Source organism: Perna viridis, chromosome 3 (assembly GCF_037379345.1).
Source record: "Perna viridis isolate PV_CMFRI_1.1 ecotype Kerala chromosome 3, ASM3737934v1, whole genome shotgun sequence".
Classification (NCBI taxonomy): Eukaryota; Metazoa; Mollusca; class Bivalvia; order Mytilida; family Mytilidae; genus Perna; species Perna viridis.
In genome coordinates, this window is record NC_142447.1 from 6,449,859 (window position 1) to 6,473,692 (window position 23,834).

General features: G+C 33.0%; 1 protein-coding gene across 2 annotated transcripts in view; it reads right to left on the reverse strand.

Annotated features, from left to right (window-relative positions):
- Positions 1-23,834, reverse strand: part of LOC148620816 (Kv channel-interacting protein 4-like) — a 160,082-nt gene that overhangs the window by 112,243 nt on the left and 24,005 nt on the right. The window contains exons 1-2 of one of the 2 annotated variants that reach the window (XM_088574638.1): positions 18,240-18,925; positions 18,024-18,146 (exon numbers count right to left, since the gene is read on the reverse strand). In XM_088574638.1, the coding sequence (XP_088430764.1) occupies positions 18,024-18,146; positions 18,240-18,261 (145 nt within the window). In that variant the 5' untranslated portion in view covers positions 18,262-18,925. Of the gene's footprint in view, positions 1-18,023; positions 18,147-18,239; positions 18,926-23,834 lie in introns of those variants that run through there. The other variant, XM_088574642.1, reaches the window with a different exon arrangement.

Below are 23,834 nucleotides of genomic sequence, written 5' to 3' on the forward strand. Positions count from 1 at the left end.
CACCATCATTAAACCAAGGTATGATGCTCAGAACTGAAGACTAATATAAATGCCCATGTGTTTAACCTCAAACATGTTCTCACCTTCATTAAAACAAGGTATGATACTCAGAAATAAACATTTCCACTGAAAGGCAATTGTTGAGAAAATTATATCTCAACCTATATCTATCATTATTGCTAAAAAGAAAACACGAAAATTGTCCAGACTATGATCTTAAATTTTATAAGAAAAAAATACTTCCAAAACAAGACACGGACAAACTTATGAAACATTTGTGACAGGATAAATAGTAGTTAAAAGATTTGTAGAAATAAGCATCAACAAAAAATTTATAAAAGTTTACAAAATTAAAGACATGAGCTACATGTACATGCAAAAACGTGTAGTGAAATTATAACAATCAGGTAAAAGAGTGACTGATACATTGGTAAGGTGAACGGTAGGATCGATCAGGGTTTCTTACCAGAAAATAGATTCATCATTTTATGCAACACTTGTCACTTGACTCAAAAGTTCAAATGGTAATTCGAGTAAAATCCAGGATAAGACTAGCATCAACGTTTTGCATTTGCATAATTCAACCTTGAAGAGACACTGTAAACATATTCCTTCTTTACCCCTGGTACCAAAGTTAACGCTTTGTCAATTCGAGTGGTTAAGTTACAAAGAATTCGACATCAATAATTCATAGACGTGCTTGGAGAGTGATCCGTCATTGAAATACCCCATAGAGGTATAACGTTTAATTTTAATCGGAAAGAACGTTTAATAAACTGCTTCCGTACTTTCGACTTCCAACCTAGAAAATGTAAGTAGCACTACTAATAGAGCCAAACGGAATTTCCTTTTTGGAACTTCGAACTTCTTGAAAGTTACATATATACTGAAATACAATTGATAGGTTGAAAACCCGAAGCTGTCAGAAAAATTCCAAATTAGCTTGATGTCACCAAAAACAATTTCGTTAATAGCATTACTTCAACAATTTATAAATAAAAACCTAACACCTCAGACGGAGTATTTGATACATGTCAAAACATCTAGCACATTATGATATGAAAGAAAATAATAACTGTTCCGTTTCTAGAAAAGCAGAGGACGCTTACCCTACCGGTGCACCTGGTCCAAGCTCCCAGTTTTTGGTGGAGTCCGAGTTGCTCATTTGCTTTTGTTACTTTGTGTGTATGATTTTAGTTACTTTATGTTCTTTGTTGTGTATGTCTGTTTTCCATGTTTGGATTTTGTCCCTGGATTACCGCTATAACCTTGGATCCTTTGATTACTCTTGCATACATAAGACTTGAAAATAACTGAAGAAATAACAGGACATATATCACCTCATTTAAAACTTAATACAAGACAGGTGTGAGCTAATGCTACAGAGAGGTACCCCGTAACGTTATGAAGTTAGAAGATAGAAACAAAAATGGATATGGCGGAACGCAAAAAAAATGTATCAGTGTATTATAACATAACGTGCTTCAAAGCTCTTCAGACCACAGCCATGGTAAAAAGTGATAAACACATGACTAACATTTCATTCATCACATAGGCTGCGTTTTTTTTTTTTTTTTTTTTTTTTAAATATGCTATTGTTCAGGGTAAAACAATGCTACATAAATGGTCACCAAATAGTAAAACAATGATAAAATGGAGTTTTCGTGATTAATTTCTTACTTAAACAAAATGATTGAACAAGAGTACAATACTTTGAATTAAGCTTCGAAACGCCCCGACAACAAATGTAATAAAATTCACAGTAACAGAACGATGACTCTCCTTTAAATAAACTTGAAAGTAAAAAAAGACACAAATTCAAATTAATGACTCTGAACAGCCACAGAAAGTTAAAGAATAATTCCAAATAAGTAAACACAAGAAAAATATATTGTAAAACAGAATTCAATTCATACTGCATGAAAAATGAATTACTACAATTAGCTTCTTCATGTGCATTGAAATATGGGCATCTATTACAATTGAAACAAAAACATGGATAATCGTCCGGCTATAACAATTGTAGTTATAGCTATATAAAATACAAACACGTGTTATCATAAGATAATACATCCAAAGACTTAAGGGAAAAACAGAGACAATTCGAACCCTATTTTTACAATACATCACTTAAAATACGATAACTACGTAGACCCCTTGCAAACCTAGATTATACTTTTACATTGAAAAATTGTGTTTTTAAAGAGTAATCAAGGAAACCAATGTTATAGCGGTAATCGAAAGAATGTAATCCAGGGACAAAGACCCGACATGGAAACAAACATACACAACAAAGAACATAAAGTAACTAAAATCATACATACAAAGTAACAAAAGCAAATGAGCAACTCGGACTCCACTAAAAACTCGGAGCATGGACCAGGTGCACCGATAGGAAACTTTTAGAAGCAAAATATCGGTTACAGCATTAACACGCAAATACTTTGAATATACTAGCAACAGAAGTCAGATCTTACTTAAGTTGTTGCAATCACCAATGTTTCGTGTGGTGTATCATCGCAGAAAAGAACTCATTGCATGTTCAATGCTCATTGACATTTATACCTACATTGAAATCAATAAAAGCGATGAATGTAAGTAACTTTTCCTTTGAATGATTGACAGCTGGAATTACAAGAAACAATTCCAAGTGAGACAAAGAAAAGTGTTCGATTTACACCTAGGCTAACTCCATTTTGTCAGAAATATATATGTACATTGAAATACAAATGAATGTTGAAGCGCCAGTTTAAGGAAACTATCTTTCAAACTTTTTACTTAAAAGTTGATACCATTACATCGGCATAAACAATAGTTGTCCTACAGAAAATCTGAAAATGTGAAAAAATTAACAAGGTTAAAGGCAAATTTCTTGTTTCAAGAACACGTCCATTAAAACCTTTTCTTTCATTATTGTTTTTCCAATTGTACACAGGCTCAATAATTTCACGATATTTTTACTAGAATATTATTTTTACCGTAATTGATAAAATTTGAAAAAATCTGTTGCAGATTTCAACTGAATTTGATGTGAATCGAGTCATTACATGAATTTCACGTGAAACCAGTCTTTCAATGTCCGGTCTTTGTCCCTGGATTACATTCTTTTGATTACCGCTATAACATTGGTTCCCTTGATTACTCTTGCATGCGAATTTTGCACATATTGTTCATGTTAGTCAATTTCATGTGAACCTCGATACAAATGAATTCCAAGTTAGCAATACATATATATTAGCATGTAGTTCAAAACTTTCAGACTCGGCGTTTATATACATATTAAAAGATATATTAAAAAGTAAAAAAAGTAATGCTAGCAGGTAAATACCTTTTTATTTCGTATACAATATGACGTACAATTACTAAACTTGCTCAGATACAGTGTTAAACTAGGCAAATGACCTTTTTCAGTTACAAAATGAAGGGAAATCAAAACCAATATAACTAAAGTCTGCATGATCTTAACTTCTACTGAAATAGATCATTTTAACCTTTGCATTGGGGGAAAACCTTGTCAATGCAGGAATGTACATTTCTCATTGTCATTATATTGGCACTAGCTTTTAGCCTAGTCAATGCACACTTATTGCTCACATCAGCCATCAATAAAAAAGTCATCTTACAACAACACATCCTGCATTAATAGCTTAAATATTGTTAATTCTTAGAAATAAAAGCCGGATAACACCGGTTGTAAACCTCCTGTTAAATGATTCGTTGGTAATTGCCAGGCGCCTTTGATGGTAATCAATTTGTACTCAGGTTCAGGAGAGAATTGGAGTCGTATAAGACAAATGCTAGATTGTATGATTCCTGGGAATCTAACAGAATTTATAGTTGATGGTCATTATTGCTTTGTTCCATTACAAGTGGGTAATTTTCTCTCAACAACCATCTAAGGAAAGAAAACCGTCAAGGTCAACTATATATATAATAGATATGTGCGTAGACTGACTATCTAATCAAAACTGTGGTTATATCATTTTTCGTATTGCAAAATTTGTTTTCGTGTAGACAACTCGGCCGGGGTGTTCTAAAAAAAAAACAGGGGATGTACACTGTACCATACATGTGGTTAATACTCTTAAGTTTTTGTGGAATCCGGGTCGGGTTGCTTTACTTCATAATTTAGATTCTGTGTGAATTTGTTTCGTAAATTTGTGTTTTATGTGTTTTTTTTATTGGTCTAGTTTTTGTATCCGTATTATGGATACCGGGTTCATCGGTTTAATAGACAATAACAGGATATTGACACGAAATAATACGGATTAGGCTTTGAATCGCGGTAAAATGCGAGGCTACGACGATTTTTTTACTATAAAATATCGTTTATATTTCTAGTTAATATACTGCTATTGTCTTTATACCGCAACTCTGATACTTGTTTTAATCAGTATAATATTTAAATAGATGTGTTTATTACACTTCGGTGCCCCTCCCCCCCACCCCCGATAGAAACACTACGACAAGCAGGTACTAGTAATTCATTCAAGAGTAGAATAGGAGGCGGTGCTAAAGTAATATACTGTCAGTGACCGTGTATCATCACGGTCTCTCTGCTATAACCACTTAACAGTAATACGAGTATGTCCGTGTAGAAGTAGTATATAAACATACATAAACACAGTATCAAATATCATGCAAAATCATCAATACCATGTATGTTCGGTTGAAGTTATTTCAACGTATGATTAAATGTATATGTAAAGAAAGCAACAGACAAAAATATAAAGTATTTCGCGTGACATCGCAAGTCTAAAATATCTTGAGAAAGTAAGAACAAGTGCACTTTAGATGATAAGCTCCATTCTAGCCTTCCAAAGAAATGCTGATGTAAAAATCTTTTAATTACAAAATTTAATATCAACAGAGAATCTATAAATGTCCTTATATTTGATTTATTAAAACGTTTCTGCAACAAATTATTGATTTTGCATGTTATTTTAAGGGCTACAGACAAAAAGCAATGGCAACAGCCCTCAAGTGAATTCAACTAAAAGCCTTTGATGACGTCATCACGTATATTACATAGCTGGTCTTGAATGAATGAGAATCAATTCGAAGATTTACTGGGAAATAGACCGAGAAGCACAAGTAATGATACACGTCAAAAATTTAAAGACAAATTTGAAAAAAAATAGTATTTGAAATAAAGAAAGAGAATAAAACACAATGCAAACGTGAAGCTGTGATTAAAAATCACTTCCAAAAATGACATGGACAATTATAAGTGACAAACAAAATAGTAAATTAAAAAGATATATAAAAAGTAAAAACAGTCTCGAAACTTCCATGTGGATACTTGATGTGCATACACATGGTAGGAATTATATTTAAAAAAAGTTTAATTTAAAAAAAACACCACTTAGATCTACGAAAACAGAGGTTATATTTTATATAAAAGACTGCATTTACTTATACGAGCTTATTTCTACAGTCAAAATATTTGTAATTGAATATAACAGAGAACAAATAAACTGATGACCAATCAAGGCCACATCATGAAATAAAACAGATGCTTAAAGTCGTTGTAAAAGACTTTTAAACAAAGCAAGCTAAACAAAGTTGAATACCGTAAACAAGGGTTTCTTTTCTACAGAGATGGTTTAATCATTAAAAAACGATTGCTATACATTATTATCATCCAGTATAATATTCAATACCAACCATAGTATAAATACATCTAAACTGCGAGTACCCAAATCATACATAAGAGATAGTAAGAAAATTACACAGGTAAAGTTATGAAAGATTTTCACTTCCAATCTTAACCATACATAGAGAGTTCACTTTCCTCAATCTATCCTCATTGCCAAAAAACATCCTCCATCCCCTACTGTCCAATTGCAATGTATAAGGACTGTTTTATACCTATTCTACGTCCAGGACACAATTGAATAAAAGGTTTACATCCATTTAAGGACTGTTTTTTTATCTATCCACATTCCAGGACCCCACTACTAAGAAGGTTCACCTCTATTTCAGGACTGTTTTATCCCTTTTCCAAATCTAGGGACAACATTGCGTACAGGGTTTACATTTTTAAAAGCTGTTTTATCTTTATTCCTCAGTCTAGCACACCCTAGCTGTGAGAGTTTACCTTTTTAAGTGCTTTTTTTTACCTCTATTCCACATCCCAAGATCCCATTGCTTAGAAGTTTTAGCACTTTAAGAAATGTTTTATCCCTATTTCTCAGCCCAAAACACCATTGCTTAGAATGTTTACCATTATTTAAGGACTGTTTCATCACTATTTAACATCCCTGGACACCATTGTTTTGAAGGTTTACCTTCATTTGAGTACTGTTTTATCCATATTCCACATCCCAGAACACCATTGCTTAGAAGGTTTACCTTTTTTCAAGGACTAATTTATCCCTATTCCTCAGCCCACATATCATAGCCTATATGGTTTAGTCCTTTTAAGGGTTGTTAAAAGAGTTGTTAGAATAATTCCCTTGGTGCCAGTAGAATGTCGCGACTAATAGCATTTAAAATATACATTTGATTAAACGATGAGCCTGTCAGTGGTAAAATAACAATCCAGAAATGTTGAAAACAAAAGGAGACCACAACAAGAAATTAACTAGTTCTCCGGGTAAGAATCATGCAAAATGTGATTCATGGTTGTAAAGCCTACATATTCTTATTTTTGATATTTTGTTTCATACGTTATAGTTAACAGAAATTAACATGTGGCTTTTCATATAACCTGTGCTCTTAGGAGATAAAAATTATATAGAATGTACTGTAGAATTCAAAATTAAGGGAGATAACTCTGTAGATGACACTAAAATACAATAGAAACTATTGGATTTTCGATGTGGATTATTTTATAACAGCAGACAGATTGAAATGAATGATAATACTTTTCATCATATAGACCTACAAAATAACTTTATAACAAATATAAGAATGTGTCGCCTTTTTAGGCGTATCACATATTACAGAATTTGATTCGTACAAAGACTGTTACTTAAAAATGAATCGTAACAAAAGAACAGGACAAAAGCAAACCGTTTACCGATTGAATTTAAGTATTTAAAATTTCTGAAAAAATTGAAACAATTACATTGAAATGTAAGAATAAAATAACTGCCAAATTGTTTTCATGGGTATGATATTAATGATATTATAGAAGATATCTTTAATTACTGAAATAGTACAATGTACTTCTATTCGTGATTATCGTTTTTGTGGTTCTTTAAAATTTTATTAATTCCCCTGAGATCCGTGAATTTCTTTACTAAGTTTTCAATGAATATTTTACACTTGGTTGAAATTCTGAAATCGTGGTTTGGCAATTTCTCGAAAACAGCTAAACCTAGTACTCAATTAAAAATTAACATTATTGAGTTTACCACAAAAATAAACTACATCGTATTTTTACATTGTCCTGCATATTCTTTTCTCTTACCGTATGCACACGCACCGCGTTAATTGGTCCGTATATAATCATAACTTAAAAATAACCAACATTAATAATGACAAGGTATAAATGAAATGGAATCATATTTTTTCAGGTACTGGATAAAATATGACTTAAGATAGCTTTGCTATTGGTTAAAATGTTTTCCAAGCAGACTTAGTAAATAAATGTGTCATCGGTATTCACAATAAATCAAGATAATGTCTTGCTTCCCGCGCTCTAAGAAAGATTTTCACTATTGGGAATCTCTCTTTAATCATGACCAATTCAATGCAAAAGAATTCTTTAGTGGCTCCTGTGGTTTCTTGGTAAACGAAACGAAACGAAACGAGAATGTAATTGACAGCACGTTTTTCATTAGTATCTTTTTTGTAAAAACTTTATCATGTTAGCTAGTAATTGTCAAATATTGTGAAAAATTCCATCTTCAATCACTTGACGAAAAACCAGGTAACAATTCATAAAAAAGTGATAGACGCTTTCATTTTTTTTCTGCTGATCAATGAATTAAGAATATTAGATAATTAGCAGAGATTTAGAGATAAAAAATTCCAGCTAAAACAATTCTGAGATAAACAATACAGAAATCATATAGTTTTACGAGTATTGGATGTTTGGACATTAAAGGAACATGTGAAGTGATAACCTAAGTCACATGGGATCGGAACAGGAAGTCTGTTGTTATTTTTTTTTTTCTTCGATCGATACTGTGGTCGGTTTCACCCCATCTCTGTCCATTTCATATTCAATACCTTTTTTTGAATTAACGGGTTTCTAGACAATTATGCTTCTAAACAGACCTGACATCGACTGTAAAATTTCACAGATAAATGTCTTTTCACATTTATGCATTCCAGTTGTTCGGAGATAAGAGTTGACATTTCTGATGCATTTAACGTCATAGGAGGTTTGACGTCTAATCTATAGTGCGAGGAGAAATGAAAATGTTGGTGTAACATCAATACTTTACAGATACGGTTCCAGCAAGATTCAAGAATGTATTGATCCAGGATGCCGAAAGGAAAGTGAGGAAAAACCGACAAGAGTAACGCATTGATTATACAGTATAGAAATCCGGAAACAAAGGTAATTTAAAATATGACAGAAGTATTTTGTACTAAAGCCAAAGAGTAAAACACAAATTGAAATCGAGATAAAATGCTTCAATCTTGGAAGATTGGACTAGGGACTTAGTTTTGTTCTTATTTGATGACTTTTACTTTGATACACGCATTAAGTGTTCATGAAATACAAAGGCAGTAGGTGGCACTTGCCAAATTTTGTTTTAAAAAGTTTTCATTCATAAGAGATCATAAACTCATGTATCTCTATTTATAAAAAAAAGTGGTGGGGTAAAATTCACGATGTTGCCAACCATAGCACAGGGTCTGCCTGCTCTCCACATGTTTAAACAATCTCTTAATATCATAATTAAATGCACTGCTCTGCAATTTGATAACATTTTAAGCTGGTATTTTACAGTTAAAATGGAGTGGTAAAGACTATTCCAGACATTCGGTCTAGTATTGCAACTGAACAAGTCACTAAATCCGGTTTTTAAGTGTCAGTTTCTGTAAGAATCAGACAATGGTGAAACATGGTATGAAAAAACATCATTTTGATAGTGTAATTAGACTATTCGCACCAACAGCATCAAGGAAAATAGACAAGCTTGTCCATATCATTTTGGCAAAATGAGTAATAATTCCATTGAAATGCACTGAACGTGAACATTCCAAGGGCAGAGAACTCTGTCAAAAACCTCATTTTTTTTAAATTCTATTGAAAAATTTCAGAGCAATGCTAGTGATGCAGAGATCAAATAATGGTCTTTTAGAGAAAGTATCCTTGAGTGATCGATATTACATTGTCAGATCCGTGGGGTTTTGACATGCATGTTTTTGATTTTTCCCATTTTGCCTGATTCTTTCAAACACGTACACTTACGAGCCCTTCGTTCACATTTCACTTCGTATACATTTCCATTTGGTTTAATTTTCACATAGTTTTCATTTTCACCTATAGCTATTTTATATTTTGAATTTGTACACAAAATCCTCGTGGTTGAAATTTCAATGAGAAATTTATTTCAAATTTGACTACATATTTCCACCTGTGGAACTTCTCTATCAATCGTTTCCATTTCCGAAATTTATACAATTGTCATTTTTGTATGTAATAACAACTGGGTCGATTCCATTTCTGGTGGACCAAAGGTTTTAACAAACCCAGTAGTTAGACTTGCCTGCCACCGAATTATATCGTATTACTTATCAAAATTTACAGTGTTAAATACCATTTTGTGTAAGAATTGGGCAATGGGTGCCACATCATATTCCTCATTTTGGTCTTTTTGGCCTGAAATACATTCAGAAAACAATTGAAAAGCTTTTTAAATTTATCTTGAAGCATCTGTGACGTAGATATTTTTGACTGCCCATATAAGGGAAAAGTACGGAAAAATTTTCCTGCCATTTTTCTGTGGTGCATTTTAACCAAATTTGACCTATCAATATTTTAAAAAGGCAAATTTTAGAAACACTCTGATGTTCATTTCTGGAGGTTATCATGTATAAATACTTGGTTAATGCAATACAATCTCTGCGTTTTTTTTTTCTTCATGTGCAACACCTTATACCCATTTTGCCTGATTCTTAGACGGAGAAGTACTTAAACATTCTAAACCCCTTAAGCACTAAGGCTTCATTCCTTGTATTGCACACATTAGATGGTGCAGTACATGGATACAAAATCTCGAGTACATCTAGGTTTCAATATTACCTCGTTTTTCTGGTTTGATTTGTGTTTATTTTTTTGGCCTACATGGTGACGTAAATAAATATCGTATTTATAATCGGGGATTATAATTTTATTTTATATGCCTACAAATTAACCGATTTCTTTCCTTTTCTCTTACAAAAAGAATTTTACAATCATTTAGAGATAATGCATAACATCATTAGAGGGTATTTTCTTGTTTGAAGCAATATCATAAGCATTGTTTTTTTTTAGGATGATGGATTTCCCAATTTACTTTTTCATAAGTATTTTCACGTAATGTCTATATAACTTTCATTTTATTGCGTATTAAAAAAAGTATAAATGTATCCATAAATCTATTTTGGGTGGTGCTGCTGGTGGAGCAGGATATGCCGGAACACCCGATGTCACTTCCGGTATTTTGTGGAATTTTTTAGTGCAACTGTTGTAGTTTTGTGTGTTACGTTTTTATTTAGCTATCTTCAGTTTTTATTCGGTTCCCTTTGTTTTTTGTAGATCGTGTTTAGATCATTCCTGTTTTCGTGTTTAGGCCATGTTCTTTGATTTGGATCCATCTGAATTGTCCCATTATTGATGTTTCCGTATTTTTTTTGGCCGATATCTATTACGGTCAGTTAAGGAGGTAGACCTAGGGTAGGGGGCACAACTCTTAAAAATCATTGGAAGGTTTGTATTCAGCATTTAACATCATCAATCTTATGTAAGCATCTAATTCATTTTATTCTGCTTCAATGGAAAACTTGAGAGGCTCTGGTGAAAATGAAAATGATACAAACATATCACTGATTTCATGAGTTATGTCCCTTACCCTAGGTCTACCTCCTTAAACTTCAAATTTGGAAATACATTCAGTCTAAGCGTAATCAAGGGAACCAAGATTCGAGTAGAAATCAAAGAACATATTCGAATCATAGACCGGTAGGGTAAGCCTCCTAACATTTCTATAGTAACATTCAATCGAAAAGCCAAATCTTGGTCACATCAGACAGGTGTTCTTTATATAGAGGTTAATTTTACATAGAATACACTAGATAGAGATGTTTTAAATCGATCTTAAAATACAGTGCTGAATACCGGTGGTTGCTAAGACATTTTCAACTGTAATATCGTAGTTTTCCTCAGTGGATTCACATTATTAACACATTTCAATTTAAGGAACTTCACATTGAATTAATTGTTATATGTTACCAGTGGTGTACCTTGTAACAAATTGCGAATATGATGTACTGGTAAAGATTAATATGATAATGTATTAATTAATGTATTGTAATGTAATAATCAGAAACAGCGGGTGTGATAAGAAAACAATTACAGCACTATATGAAACAAAGATGGGTCGATCGTCGTGTAAACACAAGGGAAAATGCTTATAGATAAAGGGTAAAATGCGCGATGTTTGTTTAAGAGGATTTTGTGGGGTACGTAAGTTTTAATTTGAAATAGAAACAAGGTTTTTTCGGAGTTTAGGGGCTGTGTTAACATACAAGATTTAATATGCTTTGACGATAGTTTCTTTTAAGGTTTTCAGCTTTCAAAGTGTGAACTCTGCTTTTTGATGGTAACAGCTAAGCTTTTTTTTTGTATTGTTAGTCGCAATGTAACAGCATGTTTTGCTTTCTATTGCAGAATTTGAATGAAGACATAATTTATTGTTGGTGCTAACACGTGCTACCGTAACGTTGAGTTGCTAATGTCATTTATTACTCATGCATTTTCGAACCACTTCTTTTTAATATATATACAGTCGATTGCGTGATGGATGAAATCTAGGCCATGATTGTGGAATCGGAAAGTTTGCTTTATTATCGGTAATGACTCCCTAAAGATGAGTTGAGATAGCTGCCGTTTCTATTAGAGAATTGGGAGTTGTCTGTTTGGAGGATGGTCGATATAACCATCGTTTCATAATATCATTCTCATTTATCTCATAACCGAAATTTCTGCCAATGTCATAAATGCTTACGTGAATAATGATGTAAGAAGTGTTTGGTAAGACGCCTGAATTCTCATTCTTGTTTTAATACTTCTCGACCAAACGAGAAGCTTTCGTGAGCCGATAAATGGATGATGTCATACCAAAGATTACGTCATTCATCAATGAAACTTAAGTTATAAGTTTTGCCACTAACATAAAAACAAGAAAAATAGAACACAAGAAAGTTGGAATGAAGTAAAAATAATATCAACAACTCGTTTGAAGAAAGCCATCTGTTTTTGTTTTTTTGTTTTGTTTTTTTTTTTTGTGTTTTGTTTGTTTTTTTGTTTGTTTGTTTGGTTTTTTTTTTGTTTTTGTTTTTGCTTTTTTTGTTTTACTTTTCTTGCTTTAGTTGTCTTTGTTTGATTCTTTTTGTAGGGAGGGGTGTTTTAAGCAGTCAAACGTAATTGCCTATAAACAGCTAGCCCAAGATTGAATCACGAATTTTAACTCTTGATGCATCATAATTTTGTTTTAATTTACATATACTGTCAGAACAAACTTAAATTGCAAATAGCACTTCCAGCAGAGAAACAAAACACAAGTGGGTTACTTTGAAAACATTCAGAACAAGTGTTCGATTCGTAAGACACGGACGTAATAACCTATTTTAACTATGAAGACAAATATAGATTATTTCATCGAGAATTAAGCATGATCAAGTTAAGAAAACAATATGTAGTAAATGCATTTAACTTGGCAAAAAATGTACTTATGACGTTACAATCGTTAGGAACAGATGGTGTTTAATCTTAACCAATAAATTTGCCAATAAATGTTTTGTACCCAATTAGTTTTTCATTACGGTAATTCATACATGAAATGTAAGATATTGACGATATCTTATACTTCCAAAAAATCCTCTCAACTATGTATGCTGTAGGCAGTAAAAAATATGTTGCTGTACTGTCTATTTTCCTTATTCAAGCGGACATAAATTATGCTAAATCTTACGATTGGTTGATCAAAGAGGGCAAATTATTATCATCATTATTATTATTATTATTATTATTAATGTTGTATTTATTTTTTTAGTATGCGCCTATTGCACATGCTTAATAGTTAAAGGCAAAATTTGTCCTTCTGTTCGTAAACAATTTTCCTTCCATTGCTATTTGAAACATAAGCCATTCTCAGTCAACATGTATGTTTAAATCATCGCTGGTCTTGATATACTGCGAATGAAACATTTCAAAATGATATAAATAAATATATAAATAAACTCGAAATGTCTTTATCTATTGTTCATTCCAGCGATTTATAACCCCTTACTACAGAGAACGGAATATCACAATCAGTTTATATGTTTGTCGCCTTTGTATTAAACAATACTGGTGTTTGCAGATTCAGGCATTTCACTGAAATCCACGTTGAAATCAATGTTTTCAATCTTTTTCGATTTTATCAAATTCCATTTGTCTCATGGACTTTCAACTTTACTTTCATGTCAAAAATCAAAAGAATAATACACGTCTGGTATCAGGAATATAGAACAACAAAGGGCTATACCATTTGTACAACTAACTTAAAAGTACTGTGATATAGGTGACACGCACGCATGCTGGTACGAGAACACAATTAATTTCCCTTGGTTTTCGTTGTATAGTTCCAACTTTGGTAGTAGGTACCTTCCACATTTTTTCACATTTTACTGGAAACTTATTTGCTGAAGTTTTGCCTCTAATTGGTAGAAAATAGATTAAATTACATGGGATTTGTTTTCATTATTCAATTCTGACTAAAAGTTGTGATTTGGTTCAGTGGAAGAAGGTTAAAATTTAGGACTTAAAACTCGGTTCATTTGTCATGTTTACCCCATCTCCGGGTTGTATGTATTAATTTCAGAAAATGATGGTAAAATTTTCTACAATTTATATATAAAATTCTATTTGTACATATCTTTAGGTCAGAGAAGTTTTATTCAGTTTGCTCCGGTGGAATTTTTTAATCTGCTCAAATGAAAACTGATTTATTCAATGGGTCATAGTTTTCCTTTCCTCGTTTGTCTACCCCGGACTTTTCATGAGCAACTCGGCGGGTGTTTCTAGAAAAGCAGAGGACGCTTACCCTACCGGTGCACCTGGTCCATGCTCCCAGTTTTTAGTGGAGTCCGAGTTGCTCATTTGCTGTTGTAACTTTGTATGTATGATTTTAGTTACTTTATGTTCTTTGTTGTGTATGTATGTTTTCCGTGTCGGGTCTTTGTCCCTGGATTGCTTTCTTTTGATTACCGCTATGACCTTGGTTTCCTTGATTACTCTCTCCAATCATTGAAATACAAATCCGATCAAAACGTACGTTAATTATTTTGGTTTTGTATGTTCTTTGTTGTGTATGTCTGTTTTCCATGTCTGGTCTTTGTTCCAGGATTACATTCGTTTTATTTCCGCCAGAATTATGGTTCCCATGTTTACTCTTTGTTCGATTTAAAATACTGATGTTTGTGTATTTATCTTTGTTACAGCGAGTGAAACATAGACGCCGAAGGAAAGAGTTGGTCTTCCCAAGATTAAACAAACTACTTTTTGGTGATTTCTGAATGTATTTACTATTTTTATATGGGATACACGATGGGGCTTTTTCTATTCCTTAATTACATGATAGAGTAGTTCACTGGACACTAGACAAAAAGATTTAAAATGTTAGTAATATCTGATTTATCAGGTTAATTTTGGACTTGAATGAGTTAATAATGGATTCTAGAATTAGTGTTCGGTAATTTTGTTGTTACCCTTATTTAGATAATAATATCTATGAAAAGATAAGAAAGTTAGCACCTCTTTGAACCACATCTGCATGGACATGTACACAAAATATTTCTTTAGGTATTGTTCATTTAATTAATCAAGGGGAAGTCCTATTCTGTCCCTAAAGTTAACTACAAGTATATTACTTGTAAACAGTAATCAGTAAAACGACAAAAATAAGTATGCAAGCAAAAATTCATTACTTAGTTAAAACATTTCAAGAAACCGCAGAGTACTGCGACAAATCATGCTTCACTGGACGACAAATACAAAATTATATACCGGTTTATTAAAACAATTAAATGTGTGACATGGTACAGTAAAACCTGTCTAAATCGAACTATTTCCTACCTTTAAAATTTGTTTAGTTTAGACAGGTGTTCGGTTTACCTAGGATCAAAACCCATTCAAATTCAAGGGACTTCAAATAGTGTCTGATTTAGACAGTTTTCCGGGGAGGGGGGTTCCATTCAGATATGTTTCACTGTAACTCATTTTCTTAGAAATAAAACATTCTTTGGAATGCTAGTGTTTATGGTTTGTGCAATAATGTCAGAGTTGTTTAAGATCATGAAACAATTAAAAAACGGGAATTTTCTTTGAAGTAATTTGCCAAAGAAGTTTATGATGGAATAGTAATTAAATAGAACAAGCAAAGATTTGTGAAATAGATATAAAAAAAACCTATCAAATCTCAGACTGGCGTGATTTTAATGAAATGCAAAACAAAAATTAGAACTCGAGTCGTAAGATTAGTGTACATGTAATATTGCGCATGTACAAATGTAAAAATTGGAATCCGTTTACCAAGGATAGGAGGCAGACAGTAGCCATGAAAGTTTTTAGCACTGTACAAAATTCTCAACACAAAGAGTAATTAATAACAAAAAAGACGGCGCTTTCTAAAGCATAATTGTAATTCATGAAAAACGACCGGATATTGTGATACGTACAAATTAAATGCAGGCACGAGACCGCAATTAATTTTCAAATGCATTTCAATATACACATTTGAGCAGATTAAAAAAATTCCACCGGCGCAAACTGAATAAAACTTCTCTGGCCTAAAGATATGTACAAATAGAATTTTATATATAAATTGTAGAAAATTTTACCATCATTTTCTGAAATTAATACATATAATTTGGAGATGGGGTAAACATGACAAATGAACTGAGTTAAAAGTCCTAAATTTTAACCTTCTTCCACTGAACCAAATCACAACTTTTAGTCAGAATTGATTAATGAAAAAAAATCATGTAATTTTAACCTATTTTCAACCAATTAGAGGCAAATCTTCAGCAAATAAGTTTCCAGTAAAAATATGAAAAAATGTGGAAGGTACCTACTACCAAAGTTGGAACTATATTCGTTTAATTAATTGTGTTATCGTACCTGCACAAGCGAATAACCTTAATCCAAATCAGAGATTACCAGGAGTTCAGGATTTTATGAGGTTTTTTTTTCCAAATGTAAAGGCGCGCAAATAAACATAGAAACCCTATAGGTGTTCCACGAAGTTTTTTTTTCTTAAACATAGCATTGGAACTGAACCAAATTTTGTTAAACGAGAGGGCGCATCTGTTCAAACTCTTTCTAGTACCTGCATATTTTTTTGCTACCTTTCTTTGTAAAGGTACCAGTCTTGTATTGCATATCCCTGAGCGGGTGTACGTCAAAGCATTGGAGGGTATAAAAATATAGTGCATTTTCTTTTTTCCTCTTTACAATCTAATGTTTTGTCAAAAGATAAGAAAAATGACTTATTAAATAAAGCAAACATAAAACTACAAGATGACAGACATTTTGTTATGAAAATTTAACATTATATCACAAAAATATTCCTCTAAAACGGGTTGGCACTGGCTATTTATAGTTCAAGACTACTTTTCTGTCCAATATTGGTGGACTCATCCTTCTTTTATTGCTGGAAATAATTTTTTTCACATCTACTTAGAAATGCTGCGTAAGTGAAAGTGTTATTGAATCAATTAACATATTTCTTTTTGAATTCTAAAAATATGCACTGCACTTTAGAAGTCTTTGGGAATACTAATGCAATACTGAGACCTAAAAGGCTCATTAAGCGGGAACGGTCATTTTCATGGAACGTATTACTCAAGACTAAGGAATGTATAAAAGGTGTTTTACGCTTTCAAATCAGTAATTGACACATAAAAAAACAAATAATTCTGCTTAATTTTCTACATGTGGTTAATCCCTTATAAAAAAAAACGGCAAATTTACCACAAATTTGGGACAATGATTTAAACATGACTGTTCTCCATTTACAACCGTGAGAATCTGTTGTGATATATTCATCACATGGTGTTCAAATGGCTCACATATCCGAAGTATTGAAACATTTAAGGGCATATGTTTTATTTTGGATATTGTCCATTGGGTTTTGTCTCCATAGCCACTCAAGTCAAAAACGTTAGGTACTGAAATAAACTTTTTAAAAAAGCCAATTAATGCAATATCAGATAACTGCTTTATACGCCAGAAACCAGAAAGCGGCTTCTTTTCACAGGCTTCCGAGAATAAAATAACGGATATCGATCGGATATGATGTAACCGTTCAATGTAAACATTTTTCTTCCTCTTTGTATGAAGATGATAATTTGCAGTTATAAGGCTGACGCATTAAACTTTCTCAGATGAATATTTTTTAAAAGGGTTGGATGACTACAATAGGAAATATAGATGAAATGTGTTTAAAAGCCCTTGGTTTGTGCGTCAAGATAAATGTTATAGAACTCTATATTTATAGCCAATACCAAAATTTAAATGGAATACAGTCTCAAAGCCGTTAAGTTAATCGATCAATTTTTGTGAATTAAATATGGCAAAATTGAAAATTTATCATTCAAGGTGAAACGGAGAAAATAACATGGCTTCATTTGGTTTAATGATTTATTTAATTATTCAAAGCACTCCCTATCAAGCAAGAAATTAGTAATTAGTGCATTAATTTACATCTCGCAGTCGCGACCTTCGAAGCCGTTTGTTCTCATCTGGTGTTAGTAGTAGATTTGCTGTTAGATAAGTTATAAATATCAAAACATAATGATAAAAATAACATGCCTACCTGAATTAGCTGAGTTTGAAGAGTGTAGCCGCTTTCTTGAACGGGTGCTTAGAGATCGTTGTATCCGAACCGAATTTTTAGCTCCTGGTCTCCGTATCTTCAATTTTCTTAAAGCTTGGCCCACTGAAAATGAAATTGCATCCAATTTATCCATTTAAAACGTTTTTAATCCAAAGTATAGTTACGTTTCCATGGGAACATTTGAATTTTACTTACTTCTCTGTTGGATCTTTGACATGTTTAATCCTCTTTCACGTGCATTTCCGAGGTAAAAAAACAATTGTTTTACACGTGCAGCGAGCACAAAAATAATCTTGTGTATTGGCAGAGAAATAATTAATTGCTACCTGTGAATCGGAATATTGACACACACAAGTTGGCAAATATACGCAAGAGCCGATACCAGAGCTATTCCACTATGTACATTGATACGTGCCAAAACCTTATTGGAATTCCCTGCTTCGTGAAGAATAGATTACTTATTGTCAGCTTTATTTGAACAATATTTACTATTTTGATCCAAAATAAGACAACCATCGAACGAAAACTGAAATTGATTTTCGGTATTTGCATAAAACATTTCATTTAACACTTAATCAATCTTTAAGCGGAATGTTTTCCTGCCTGCACCCCGTATAGCGACTGAAAAACTCTCAAATATTGACGTTTTTAGAATACGTAGATATAGAAATTGATATAAATTGTTGAGCATTGATCGGCACAAAATGGTTCCAAACGTCTCTGGTGGTTTAGCCTAGAACACACATCCTTCTTTCAGAGTAGAAGAAAAATATACCATACTGAACTACCAATCAATTGCTAAGAGAAAGATATGTTCTGAATTCTCCTAATTCGACAATCGGTATTAATTAAGGGCGAGTTGTTCTTTTACTCGAAGAAATATCTGCGAGAGATTTTTCTTTAACAGACTTTGTGACGTAATCTTTCTGATCTAATACGTAAAGGTCACCTATCTGCACGTGAAAGATAAAATTATTGCTGCATCTAATTCCGTATTGTAATTTTTTGCTCAGTTACTTTTCAGAAAGTTCCAGTTAGCTGCAGGTATATAATTTTCCGAGTATTTTATTTAGTATCACGCACTTTTAAAATTGATTTTTGTACTGGTTCATGTGCTACACTAACAGTCTAAACAGTTCTTCTTTGTTACCATAAATGGAAATAAGTTCATTCATATATATATATATATATATATATATATATATATATATATATATATATATATATATTGTCCGGAGGGCACTGGTGCGTTATAGGACAAACTACATTGCCTATGATACCAATACAGTAAAACCTTCTAACCCCAACTCCTTTCTAACATTATACAATAAAAAAAAACCTGTTCAAACCGAACTCATTCCTACCTTTAAAATGGTTCGATTTAGACAGGTGTTCGGTTTACCAAGGATCAAAACGCATTTGAATTTATACAAAACGGGACTTAAAAAGTGTCTGGTGTAGACAGTTGTTCGGATTATTCAGGGTTCGGTTTAGACAGGTTTCACTGTATTTCTTAAAGTAAATGTAAATAATGTACAGCAGTAACAAACAAATATATTGCTGGTTTATTCCTATTGATTTGTTGATTGATTGATTAGATGGTGGTTTTACGTCCTATGGCAGATATTTTATGCATATCAAGAGGAGAAAGTATGGTCAATTGAAAAGATCCTGCATTGTTCTAAAAATTTTGAAATGGGATCGATCCTACAACCTCTTGCATTCGAAGCAAGCACGCTACCACGAGACAACATAGATCATACCAAACACTTCTGTGTCTGTAAAATATATTATTAACTAATGCGTTTAAGGAGGTAGACCTAGGGTAAGGGACATAACTCATGAAGTCATTGATATGTTTGTATCATATTCAATTTCACTAAAGGCTATCAAGCTCTCATTTGACATAGAATAAAATTAATCTAAGTTACTTTGATGCTTACATGACATTGATGTAAAATGCTGAATACAAACGTTCCAAAGATTTTGAAGAGTTGTGTCCCTTACACTAGGTCTACCTCCTCAAATATACAATAGAAATTGGCAGGTTTAAAAAGAACCACCAAAATACCAGTCTTTATAGAGAATTGGCTGGTCTTGATATGGACATTAATTTGCCTTTATAAAGAATTTCAACTTCCGGTAGTGTAATTAAAATCCATATTAAGACCTGCCCAGTAAATTATGTATGAAAGACAACTGAAATTCATATTAAGACTAGTTAATTCTCTATAAATACCAGTATTTTCGCAAAAAAAAAAACAACAGTTGAAAGATGATTCTTTAAACAGCATATAAACACATTAGTTAATAGAGGTGTCGTAAAATGAGTATTTTCATACTAATACTAAATAAATTCCTTGTAAAGTCGAATTGGGTTTCGATCACCTGTATTGACCCAAGGCGCACTATTAGTATATCATATGAGTACGTGTATTGCGATATTCCAACATTTGGAAGTGTATAATACAGGACGATTCAGTTATGCACTCCAACTTTTGAAACTTAAGTGTATAAGAGAGCCAACATGTGATATTTTAAAAAAAGGGCGCCAGGGCTATGATGAAACTTGAAATAACAGAAATAAGGAATAAATGTATATATAATTGTTTGCAACGAAGAAAAAACGGGACCAATAATTTCTCAATATAAAAGAGGTCGGATAGAAAGTTTCATCTTCACCCCCATCCCCCATAACAATGAAATGGTTGCTCCATACTTGTTCTATTGTGACTTTTCCTAAACTGTACGAGGTCGATATCAATCAAAACTAAAACCGGTATCATATAAAAAAAGAGCACAAAGCCATAAGAGCAAAGTAAGAAAAATCAAGAATTGTTTGAAAAACACATTCCCTAAGACTTAAAAATGCTTTTCCATTTTAAAAGGGGCGTAAGCCGGTCCGCCCTTAAGTAGGTTAATTTTCTGTATCCGAAGAGTCTTCATATTATATTTCCTATCACATGCTGGCAAGAAAACTTCTAACACCATTTCCATCTACTAAAGAACCATAAGTTATCATGTAGATCTGTATTATATGAACAGTTTAGTCCATAAACCTGTTAGCCAGACCCCTTTGTCTCTATAATGATATCCCTAATTGCTTTAGCTGTGAGAGAGATACGAAGTAAAGTCAGAAGACAGTTTATAAATGCATTTGGAGATTGCTTCTGATGTTCGGTTAATGTTTAAAAGGATTGGTCTTGGGTTCCTAAATGGTATCTCGTCGAATATCTCTCAACGGGGAAAATTTATTACAGAGATAGTATTAACATGCCAAGAAACACTATGTAAGGGCATGAGAGTAAATTTACCAGTCTAGTTAACTTACAGTTGAAACTAGTTGAAACTGACGTCGATTTATTCAAGGAAAAAGATATGATCAATATTATATTTGTATCGCTACTGACCAATTTTACATGTACTTGTAGGTCGAGAAAGTTAAGTATGAGTCGTCCTAAGAATCGTGCAGACTTTAGGGTGATTTCTATGCTTAAAGTTCCTTGATTTTATTTGCAATAAAGTATATTCACTGGTCGAATTCAAGAACCAATGTTAATGTTTCTTTTTTTCTTTTTCCATTTTGTAGGAAATAAGGAACCGATCAAAGCATGTTCGCTTTGTTTTTAACTATCTTCTCCGAGGACCAAAAATCCGTTTCTCTAATTTCTACATAACACTAGGCTTAAAAACGGTATGATATCTGTGTATCTGACTTAGGGAAAATTTGTTTCACTACGTTGCATGTCTCCTTCGTAGTTTTTCTTTAATGTTCAATTTTTAGGACTGGAACATAGGTGACAAAAGAATTGGGTGCTGATTGTAGTTTTACGTCCCATGTCAGACATTACGTGCATTACATGTAGATCAATCGTGTGGTCGATCGAAAAGACCCTCTTTTCACTAGTGCGACACACTGAGCCAGGTTTCTAACGTTCTTGCTCAAATAATACAACATACGTATTATGTGAGGACTGGCCATATTCTACCAAATTATGGTTTGAGGAGCACAACGGCCTGAATTATGTGCTTCTTCAAAGAACAGATGCACGTGCATCATTGGAAAAGTTATCAAGAGGATCAAGATCCGAGCAGAAATCAAATAAAAAGAATATATTCCAAGTATAAAAACTAGAGAGGGAAAATAGACACACAAAACAAAGAACATGAAACAACCATAATAATGCAAACAAAGAAACTAAAATGTAAATAAGCAACCCAGACTCCATTGAAAACTGGGACCAAGTGCACCGGTGAGGTTAGAGTAATCAAGGGAACCAAGACTCTAGCGGTAATCAAAATAATTTAATCTAGGGACAAAGTCCTGACATGGAAAACAGACACACACACCAAAGAATATAACATAACCAAAATAATACATACAAAGTAACAACAGTAAATGAACTACTCGGTCGTCACTAAAAACTAGTGCATGGACTAGGTGCACCGGTAAGGTAAGCGTCCTCTGCTTTTCTAGGGTAGACGAAAGAATAAAGGAAAACTACGACACGTTGTACAAATCAGTTTTCATGATGCAGACGGATACAGCGTAACGAGCCACGAGTTCATAATGACGACCATAAAACCTCTGTAGTGACGACTTCAATCTTGTAACAAAATAACCATGTTCCAGAAGCTTAATTGTAAGAAATCTAGCGCGATACGCAGTTGCTGAAGGGATGTTGCTACAGATGAAAGGAAAGTTGACAATACGGAATGAAAAGTCATCGCATTTGTCGTATAGTTTGGTTAATAGTATTCTATTACCATCGATTTCTAAGAGTAGGTCAAGACATGAGGCTGACTTCACAGTGTCTGTAGTCTGTAGTATCCTTTATCTCAAGTTTTCTGGAATAGATGTGATGTATCAAACTCCCGAAACTAGAATTGTTTAACGATGATACGTCATCTAAATAGCGAAAACTGACAGAGATTAAAGGTTAGCGTGCTCTGCTTTTCTAGAAATATCGGAACTGCAAGGAAATTATGAAAATCTTGATTAACTGATATTAGTTATTATATATCTTTTAGAATTTATCTTTCGTCTCGTGTAAAGTCATTTAGTGCTAGCAGACGAATGTTCATAGCTTTTTGAATTAGGAAGAAAAATATGTAATAAAAGGTGGTGAAAATTGTGTCTTAATCGAAATATCATATATCACTTCATCAAAATTCTTCGCCGGATTAAATATGTTCAGACGGAAATAATATGTCCGTCATCAATCATTTCTTCTCAGACATGAAAATCCGGTCAGTTTTAGATGAACAAACAACCTTGTACGAATTATTTTTCATCATTTTATTGCTTCTTGGCTTCTACCGAATTCATTATCATAAGTTCCGACCCGCACTAGTGTTAGGAATGTGTTTTCTTAATGTCTGAAGTCGTATCCTTTAGACAAAATTTTCCCACAATTATGTTCCTCCCTGTTCATTTAAGATTTTGGAGGAAAACTTTTTTCTGGAAAGAATGTCACCAAAACATAATGAGTTTAGTGCTTCGAAAGGAAAAGCATAGGAAGTACTATAATTGTGCAATAAGTCGTCTGCAAATGCTTAAAAGAAGCCGCGTGACAGCGACCACATACAGGGTCCTTTGTTTTTCAGGAATGTTTTGATAAACACTACCGGCCAATTTTCAATACATCGGTATTTGCACCAAGATAATTGTGCAATTACATGTATCTAAGATGGTCGCAAAAATACAGTCACACTTTATTGGTATGTTCGCAGAGCCATATATCTTGGTTTGAATATCCCGGTTTTAGGAGAATATGGTATTTAGGGAAT